Source organism: Marmota marmota, unplaced genomic scaffold, assembly GCF_001458135.2.
Source record: "Marmota marmota marmota unplaced genomic scaffold, marMar, whole genome shotgun sequence".
Lineage (NCBI taxonomy): Eukaryota > Metazoa > Chordata > Mammalia > Rodentia > Sciuridae > Marmota > Marmota marmota.
In genome coordinates, this window is record NW_025999900.1 from 34,991,176 (window position 1) to 35,001,698 (window position 10,523).

Sequence of the window (10,523 nt, forward strand, 5' to 3'; positions counted from 1 at the left end):
TACAGACATAAAAATATTGGAAAGTGTGACACCAGGCTCAGAGTCATAGCTTTTATGTTTCAGTACCTAAATAAGAGTTGTGAGCAGTGAGGCCACCTCTTCCTGGTGATTTTGGTTCCCCCCCCCTTTATAGTTCACAATAACACTAAATGAAATTTTTGCATTATCTTTAATTCCTTCTACTCTCCTCCCCCACCCATGGATTCCTCCTAATTTCAAGAAACGACTCTTAAAGATGTTATCCCTACAATCTTCTCTCCTTTATCCTCCAATGATCCAGACCTAAATATTTCAATACATTGGCCAGTTCATTTCTGATGGCATTAAAAGCATGGGCACCACTGTTCCTTTATTTTACAAAGCTCACAAATGCTGTACGACCTATTTGCAATACTGGTTACTGAGCTCTCCCGGAGCAGTTGATGCGAAAGGATTTTACTTCCACTTAATTACAAGGAGAAAGACCCGATTACAAAGAGAAATGTTTTAATCCATTTTGTCAGAGATCCTGGGGGGCGGGGTGCTTTGTGCTAATATTTAAATTGAAGAGGAGGGAGGACAAGGGACTGAGGATGGAGAGGAACTAGCAGGAGGTGGAGGCGGAGCCTCGGTCAGCAAATAAAACCCCTAGCTAAAAGGGAAGCACATTCGCGTGTGGAGGAACCACTCTCCCGTAACCCGGAGCGATGGAGCAGTCCGTGCCGTAAGCACCAAGATCGGAGATCCGACCCTGGGAAAAAAGGACGAGAAGACCAGCGAAAAAAAGGAGAGGACATCTGGGAAAAGCGGAAGCAGAAGACGGGAAGGGGAAAGAATCCCACAGCAGGTGGAAAGCAGATCTGGAGCAAGCCGCTCAGGTCCACAGCTTTTGTCTTTCTGGAAAAAGAAGAAAGTACCTGAGGATTGCCTTTTCCCACCCTCCAGTTAATGAAAACTACTGTTAGCCTCATCCTAAACGAAAAGACTAAGGGGGAGGTAAAGGCAATCTGTTTTGTTAGGAGGAGAGCTGCGAGGAAATCCAGACGACTGTCTTTTTGAAGCGTCTGAAATAAGCCACTGCCTGGTCCACGGAGCAGAACCATCCTGATTTCCGAAGATACACCCCTTTCAGGAGAATTCCAGCTGGAGTCGCTGGTACAGTTCTATTTTTATATGTAAATTTTTATGTCTCTTTTTTCTTTTCTTTTCTTTCTTTTTTTTTTAAACAACACTTTCCTTGTCATAAGCAAGAGTGATAAGAAAGCGTCAATACAGAATAGTTATTATCTTACTTTTTCCTTTTATCTGCTTGTCTTTTTTAGAGGGTAGGAGTGGTCCCTATTTCGGAAAAGGGCGTTTTAATTTGAAAGGCTCTCTCTCTCTCTCTCTCTCTCTCTCTCTCTCTCTTTCTATATCTATCTACCCGCACATGCATTTAAATAGAGAGAGAGCTTTTGGAGGTTCGAATCCTAACAAGAAAGATGGAAAAAGGAGCCAGACACCGAAATAACACCGAAAAGAACCACCCAGGTGGGAGCGAGCGGGAGGCCAGTCCTGAGGCCGGTTCCGGAGGGGGCGGAGTAGCTCTGAAGAAAGAGATCGGATTGGTCAGTGCTTGTGGTATCATTGTAGGTGAGTCCAATTTTTTTCCCCACCTACTGCCCTTTCCGCACTCTAGGGGTCCTTCGGTGGGATGTTCATCCCTCTGAAGCACTGGTTTTGCTTCCTACTCTTAGAAAAGTATTGTCAGTCACCTGTGTTTTAACCCACCTCCACTGGTCAAGTTTGAGAGGCATGGAAGTCATGTTTGTCATACGCCTCTTCCTCCAAACCGGGCTAAACAGGTCTCTTCGTAGAATGGAGCAAATAAGGGTCACAAACCTGGCTGATTATACCTTCCGACATTGCCTGGGAGCTTGTTAAAAATATAGGTGACCTGGCTCTTCACTTGGAGGTTCTGATTCAGGCTGAGGGACATGGATTTTTTTTAACTTTGTTTTATGCAAACACCCTCCGCAGGCTGTGAACTGGCTTTTGAGGCATATTTAGTAGATATTTTGTTGTATGTTAGATGAAACTAGGGAATGTGTAATAAAAATAGCAACAACCACCATAATAATCCCTTGACTTTTTATAGCCTTTTCCATCCTATGCAGCACTTTTACTGTGTGAAGTAGATGTGACAGGGCTGTTATTCACTTTTCACAGATGAAGAAATTATGGAAGAAAAAGGGGACCGATTGTGGTCTTCTACAAACAGTTTACAGTTTTCTCTAGTTGACTAGTAGAATCCACCTATCTCTTAATACAGAAGACTCTGTAAGTTCTCAAAGGGAATAGTAACTATAATGTAAAGTGCAGGAGGAATTGTTGAGTAAAATGTGTCCTGTCTTGGAGGCTTTGAAGGTGAGGAGTTGGGTGGCCTTCAGTGCCAGTGCAGACCATGATGATATCTCTCTCAAAGACCCTCTGTAGAGCCGGAGTCCCAATTACAGCTCAAGACAACACAGCTTCCTCTTTTCAGAGAAGCTCTGAGGATGGATGTCAAGCAATGGCACATTCCTGCCCTTCAGAGAATGAGTTTTCTCAACTATCTTTGATAGACAGCTTTACTTCTTCCCACAAGAAGGATACAGAATGGTCAGGCCCAATGTGTTGATGTGTGGTCTCTATCCAGAGTTCCTTTGTGAAGGCTTACAATGTCTTGTGGCCCATAAACCAGTTTCTCTGGACAACAACATGTTTCATGCGTAGCTCAGAGACACTTTGGCATGAGAGCAAAGTGACACTGGAGAACACTCTTGAACTCAAATAAAATCAGTACAGTATTCAGATAATCCTCTTCACCTCCACACCCAGACTTCAGTGATCATAGTTATCTCCAGTCCCTTTCAAAATGGGATCTACTTTATCTAATTCTCTAACTCATAGAGGTTTTCCAGGCATTCTACAGTTATATAAAAAATATATAATATTTTTAAAAAATCATAGTCATGATCTCAATCTCTCATTACTTTTTCTTATTACATTTTCTTTGCCTCTCCTTTACTTTATCTCAATTGATCTGTAAAATGAGATCAGCCAGGAACTCAATAGGTATAGCTCATGCCAATTTGTAATCTGTACATAGCCTAGAGCCTTTTGCCTCTTTCCTCAATTTGACTGAATGGATTAAGCATTTTCCTCCTTTTGGAAAGGCTCTGATTGATACACAGAGTCCTCATGCACAACACAAGCAAACCACCTTTTTCCTGCTTTCAGCCTTGCTTACCCATCCCTCCATAAATGCAGGTATTCAGTTAGAGGGAAGTTGCCTATGTCCTGAGGTCTTTGTCTCTTTAAATTTTTTTTTCTAAGACTATGAAGAAATGGGAGTGTTCTGATATAATAAGTACAATTTCATCTGGGTGAATATTACTACTGGTTTGTCCATGGCCTCATGGATAGTATTGCAATGTGAGTAGTGCCAGAGTTCCCCATGGTGACATTACAGTAACAAGAGCAATGATACCGGTATTCTGTGGTGAAAAGAGATTTCAAATATAGTATGTGGTTTCAGAAAAATCAGGATTTTTTCCCAAAGTATAAGAATCCTTGGAGGCTGGGGATTTAGCTCAGTTGGTAGAGTGCCTGCCTTGCATGCACAAGGGCATGAGTTCAATCCCCAGCACCACAAAAAAAAAAAAAAAAAAAAATCCTTGTAGAGGTAACTGGCACTATTCTACCTCAGTTCAAATTAGGATACAAATAATTGTCCCCTTTAGGATGATATAGGGGCAAAATACTTTCTGCTTTCCCTGCTGCTTGGTTATGAGTTGCAGATGTGCTGAGGTGCTGCCCTGTCCTCTTCTAGAGGGGTTTCGGAGTGGATGATAATGATTCAAGTTTTTCAAGACCAAATGCAAAAATAGAACTGGCATTTTCCATGCAGAATTCAGTGATCTGCTTGCTGTTCAATGTCAACACTACGGAAGAAAGTGAATTAAAAGGCAAAAGGAGACAGGAAATTTCCTAAGTGAATCAGATGATATGATATGGGAAAGCAGCATTGACCCAAATCTGTCTCATACCCAACTGACTTAGAAGGATAAGTTAAACTATATACTTCATATAAGCTCATAAAATTTCATTCATAATTATCATTGATGATTGAAAGTAGAAATAACAGAATATCAGGTATTATGGAAATATAAAACGAACTTACAGGAGACATGTCCTGGAATTACTTATCTGAGTGAGAAGATAGGATTCATATTTATTAAAAAAAAAAAAAAACATTAACAGCATGGCTTAGTAAGAGCTGGGGGAGGGCAAAGTTAGGTCAGGAAGCATAAGGAATAATTCTCACTAGCAAGCAGATTAAGAAGCCTTTTTTTTTTTTTTTTTGGTACTGAGATTTAACCCAGGGACGTTTTACCACTGAGCTATGTCCCAAGCCCTTTTCATTTTTTCTTTTGAGACAGCATATAACTAAGTTGCTTGAGGCTTTGCTAAATTACTGAGGCTGACCTCAAACTTGTGATCCTCTTGCCTCAGCCTCCCAGATGGCTGGGATTACAGGTGTGTGCTACCATGCTCGGCAAAGAAGCCTCTTGAAAATATGTGGGGAAAAAATGGAGTAAAAGATACTAAGGTACTGGGAATTCTGGGATACTTTGTAAGCAAAAGGACAATGACTAAACTGTTATTTCCTTGAGCATAGATTATTGTCTTGGGGTTTGGAGGTGTAATCATTGGTAAAGTGTTTGCTTAGAACCCAGCATTGAAAAACAACAAAAACACAGTGTCCTGGCTGAGGATGTATCTCAATGGTAGAACACGTGCTTAGAATATGTGAGGCCCCGGGTTCAATCCCCAGCTCCAGAAGGAAGAAAGAAAGAAAGAAAGAAAGAAAGAAAGAGAGAGAGAGAGAGAGAGAGAGAGAGAAGGAGAGAGGAAAAGAAAGAAAGAAAGAAAGGAAAGAAGGAAAGAAAGAGAGAGAGAGGGAAAGAAAGAAAGAAAGGAAAGAAAGAAAGAAAGAAAGAAAGAAAGAAAGAAAGAAAGAAAGAAAGAAAGAAAGGAAAGAAGAAAAATAGCGTCTTATATATCTCAGAATCTTTATTGCTTAGCAGAACAATTACTCAAATTATTTTTTAATTTAATTGGCTCTTGGGCAAAAATTTGAAGACATTAGTAATAAGAAGTGTTTATCTGATGGGCAATGGGGACATTTTAAGCTAGGAATAATTTCATCAACCTGGACAGTTTTGTTGGTATGTTTTGATCTCTGTGCGTATGTGATTTTGGAAATTGAACCCACACCCTCGGGCATGCTAGGCAAGTGGCCTACCACTGAGCTATACCCCTAGTCCTTGTTTAGTTTTTAACAGCACCCTTATCCTAACATAACAAGTCTATTGTTCTCTGAGTATTTGACTAAGGACAACTCTTGGTAGCAGATGACCTTAGATTTCATCATGAATATGGAGTCCCCCCAAAATCTTTTTTTTTTTTTTTGTGTGTGTGTGTGGTACTGGGAATTGAATCCAGGGCCTTGGCACATAGTAGGCAAGGGCTCTACCACTGAGCTACATCCCCTAGCCCTTTTCATTTTTTATTTTGAAACAGGGTTTCACCAAATAGCCCAGGCTGGCCTCAAACTTGCAGGCATATGCCACTACATCAAGCCCCCCCCCAACCCCCAAATCTAAAAAGATTGTGAAGACCAGCAAAATTCACTTGTTGATGACATGTTTATTAATAATGACAACTATTAATATATCACCTGACAGGCATTCTCATCCAGTTATCTAAGGTACAAAATCTGTTTGTCCTTCACAATAAACCCTATGTGGTAGGTACTTATCTCTTCCTACAGATAAGGAAATAGGAGCTCAAAGGGATAAGCAACTTGTGGAAGGTCACAAGACTAAAAAGTCTTGGAACTAGAATTCAAACCCAGAACTTGTCTGAATCTTGAACCAAGATCTTCTATTATTTCTATTTTTATGTTCTAAAGGGATGTTTTCTTGTAGAAACTGGGCAGGGGTCCTTATTCATTTTTGTAGATGAAGCAATTAATGTATTCCCAGTGTTGGGGTGCTGGATAGTCAGGGTGGAGGAAGGCAGTGTTCCCGGTGCAATTGCAGAAAGACTTGGGGCAAACCTGAGCTGTGTTCCCATTAACTCCTCCATTGCACACCTTCCAGCCACGTTAGAGTTCCTGACTGTCTGGAACTGTGTATTAGTCATGTATTTAGATACATGCACTAAAATTAGATCTGAAGACAAACAAGAGTCTATAGAGCCTAAGAAAAAAATGTTCATAATTTGTGAGACCTTTTTGTTTTTAATACACTGTATGCTCATGAGGAAACTTGTTATATTTGCTGCAAGGTGATACTGGATACAGGTCTAGGTACTAGACCATAGTCTCCCAACTAACACAATTAAAAAAAAAAAAAGTATTTATCCAGCTTTTACTAAATGCTAGTTCCTGTGCTATAAGCTCTTTACATATGCTATCTTATTTAATACTGACAACAATCCTATGAAAATTGATCTTATTGTTTTGTTATTGTAAATAGGTGAGAATTGAGTCACAAAGCTGATAGGTAATTTGCTGAGGTTCACACAGTTGATAACTGAATGGTCTGACTCCAGAGCCAAAATGCTTCCCCATCCTCTATTTCTACTTGGTAACCACAGGAAAAAGGTTGATGTGTGTCACATGGTGGTGGAATGGGCCATGGAGGAAGACAGCTCAAGACTAGAATCTGGAAGGACTGTAAATGTCTAATACTGAAAAACTTTGGGAAAAATGTTTTTTAAAAAGGATATCTTTCAACAGAGAAATGTGGCCATAGGCATAATTGTACTCAAATGGTGTTGAGCTGATGGAAAAATGATATGTCCAAAAGACTTCAGACCCATGTGGTTTAAACCACTTTAGAATATTTCACATTTTAGACTCTAAAAGAATGTATTAGCTTCTTTTTTTAATATTTATGTGTGTATCTTTAGTTTTAGGTGGATACATTAGTTTGTTTTTTATGTGGTGCTGAGGATCGAACCCAGTGCCTCACGTGTATGCTAGGCTAGCATTCTACCACTGAGCCACCACCCCAGCCCCTGTATTAGCTTCTAATACCTAAAATGTTCGCTGGATGCCGACCAGACGGAGGGAGTAGAAAGACTGGTTCTTAAGTTTGTACTTTCATTAAAAAGAAAAAAAGAGGGCTGGGGTTGTAACTCAGCGGTGGAGTGCTCACCTAGCACGTGTGAGGCCCGGGTTCGATCCTCAGCACCACATAAAAATAAATAAATGAAGTAAAGGTATTGTGTACAACTACAACTAAAAAATAAAATATTTTTTTTAAAAAGAAATAAACAAATACAGACAGACAGACATAAGAGTATTAGGATTGTTTCATTCAGGATGAAAATATGATTAAAACTCTCATCATTCTCAAAGAAAATTCTGGGACAGAAGCCAGCTCAGAGACATTTCAAAAGAAACATATCTTGGTGAGTAGGAGGTCTATAGCCAGCAAAGTAATAAGTGGTAGCTATCGTTTACTGAACACTTGCTATAACCAGGTACATGGTACTTGATGAGTACTTTATGAATAGTTTCAGGCAATATACAGTATTATGGAAATGCAAGGTTCAGGTAGTGCAGTGGCACACACCTGTAGCTGTAGCTACTCCTGAGACTGAAACAGGAGGATCACAAGTTCCAGGCCAGCCTAGGCAATTTAGTGAGACCCTGTCTCAAAAATAAAAAATGAAAAGGGTTGGGGATGTAGCTCAGTGGTAAAGCACCTGTGGGTTCAACCCCAAGTACTAAGAAAGAAAGAAAAGAAAAGAAAAGAAGGAAGGAAGGAAGGAAGAAAAAAGAGAAAAATGCAAGGTCGCAAGATTCAAATAGGTAAAGGACTGGGTAATAGGCAAAGCAAGGTCATTGAACTTTGAAGCTACTAGATTTAACTGCAATGTTCTATAGCATGGAGCACAAGGTGGTTGAGACCAGGGATCTTGTTCCACACTTCCCACCTCCAGGAACCAGAGAGCTCAGGGACCAATTTTATTGAAACTGGTACTGTGAGGGCTACATAATGTTCCTTCAACGAGCAGAATTAAACAATGAATGACTAGCAGGAGACTTTTAAGAGTCCAGGAAAGAAAAGAGGAAGTCAGCAGGTATAAAGTGGTGTTCAAAAGAAAGAACCAAAAAGCCCATTTTATTTGGAAAAATAACAATAAAAACATGCTGTACAAAATCAGATGACCTTTTCAAAGAGGCTAGCACCAAATATACAACTTTTCTGAGTTAAATCAGCTTATTGAAATGAGGTAGAGGTTTGGGATTCTCAAAAGTTGACAAGCTGCCAAGGTTTTCTTCTGAGGGTTAATCCAGCTGCCTACAAGCTTAAGTGTCTCAGGAATCTGTTGTTGCTCTCATTATTTTCTCCTTGCTTTTGTGGGGCAAGGGGAGGATCTAGAAAAGCAGCCAGGAGCAAGTTAGTCCAGGAGTAGATTCCAATCTACAGAACACAAGGACCATGCCTAGGGTGGTGGTGCATACCTATAATTCCAGTTGCTTGGGAGACTGAGGCAAGAGGATCACAAGTTTGAGGCCAGGCTGGGCAATTTAATGATCTCTTTTCTAGTATACTTAAATGCCCTGGATTTAAACCCCAGTACACTAAAACAGAAAGAAAGTGAGGAAGGAAAGAAGAAAACAAGAACAATTCAGGAACTCAGGGGTCTAGAAACTGTTCTCTTTTGTGTTTTTTTGTGTTTGGCTTTTTGTTGTTGTTTTGTGTGTATGTGTGTGTTCTCTTTTTGTTTTGTTTTTGGTACTGGGGGTTAAACCCAGGGTCTGTTCAGACTGACAGACATTCTACCACTGACCTATATCCCCAGACCTCTCTTCTGATTTTTATCTCCCTATTGAGCATACAGAGCAAGAAGAACCATATCTTGTTCCTGTCCCAGAATTTGCTTAGAGAGACTCACCTCCACTTCTGTCTCTTTTCTGTGGAGTTCTAGAAATGGCAAACTGCAAGCCGCCACTTAGGAAAAAGGTGGGGGCTGTTGGTCATAGGATTGGAGATTATTCCATAATTTAGCAAACACTCATTGAGTACATTATACCCTAGGCTTTGTGCTGAGCAGTGGTGAATTTTATTTCTAAGAAGCAGAATAATCCCTCAAGTCTATTTTAAGCTGTTTTATTTATAGAATGATTGAAGTTTGGACTGAAGCTTTATTGATCACATCTCATCCCTTATTCTTTGTCACAGTCATAAATTTTCCCATTGGTTGGCTCCCTGCTTTAAATAACTCAGCATCATCAGTGACGTCACTTCTGGGGAGAGAGTTTTACAGTACGCCTGAAGATGTCCTAGGCAACCTCATACTGAGCTGCATATTGTGAAGGCAGATTGCTTGGAGTATCGTTGCTGCAGAATTATCAGTGTACTTTTCCTTATCTCTATCTTAAAGGTGCCTACTTGCACGTCTGTGAAATGCATACTTTAGTTACTTCTTGTAGAATATAATTCTGTGCAGGGTGGTTAGTAAGTAGCTGAAATAGGCAGGTCAGGCTGCCTTAAGGGGGCTTTTGAGACCTGGTTCTGGAAGTAGAAAGCTTAAGATGAATTTTTCCATGATTTGTAACAAATAGAGAGGGAGGAGCCATCAGTGATACATCAGAGGAGGACCGGCTTTGGAGATAATCTTGGGTTTGCAAACTGCTTCCCTGTATACACTCTTCCTATCCTTGAACAACTTAATTATCAGTTTACTTAGCTATTAAATGAAAGTTTCTTTTGGAGTGTTAAAACAAAGCCCCTACTCTGTGGTATGTGTTCAGTAAATATTAGTTTCTCTTCTTGAGCTCGTCCTCTATCACCCCTACTTTTCCTCCAACTCCCAACTCAGACACTCACTAATTCTGGTTCAGAAATTTTGATTGCACCGATTGGATGATGGGAAGAACTGACCATTTCAGCAACTAGCCAATTGCCTTTCCGTTTTTCTCTGTTGATATGAATCTATGTACTCATTAGCAGCTTTCCCCTGCAACCAGTAGTCTTTTTCATCCCTAATACCGTGTCAAAATGTTGCATAGCACATCCGTAACTTCTCTTCTACCTGGTGCTGTTAGCTGTATGTGTGCATACACATGTCTTCACACAATTCCTTGAGAGCAGGGACTGAGTCTTACTCAATTTCATGTCTCCACATTCTCAGTGTAGCACATGTAAGTGCTTAGAAAGTATTTGTTGAATAATAGCTGTCAGTTAAAAAATGAATCAACTGCCTGTAATCCCAGTGACTCTGGAGGCTGAGATAGGAGGATCACAAGTTCAAAGGCAGCCTCAGCAATTTAGCAAGGCCCTGCCTCAAACAAACAAACAAAAGGCTGGGAATGTGGCTCAGTGGAAACGTTCCCCTGGGTCTAATCCCCAGTACCAATTAAAAGTGAGTTATTCCCATGAACCATACATTTTGTGCTTAGCAAAAAAAAAAAAAAAAAAAAAAAAAAAAAAAAAAAA

The 10,523-nt window shown here is 40.2% G+C and overlaps 1 protein-coding gene across 1 annotated transcript in view; it reads left to right on the forward strand.

Annotated features, from left to right (window-relative positions):
- Positions 1-621: 621 nt before the first annotated feature.
- The window catches only part of Slc7a8 (solute carrier family 7 member 8), a 56,647-nt gene continuing 46,745 nt past the window's right edge, over positions 622-10,523 (forward strand). Inside the window, exons 1-2 of the mRNA XM_015492647.2 lie at positions 622-1,134; positions 1,423-1,611. Coding sequence (XP_015348133.1) covers positions 1,461-1,611 — 151 coding nt within the window. The 5' untranslated portion in view covers positions 622-1,134; positions 1,423-1,460. The remainder of the gene's footprint in view (positions 1,135-1,422; positions 1,612-10,523) is intronic.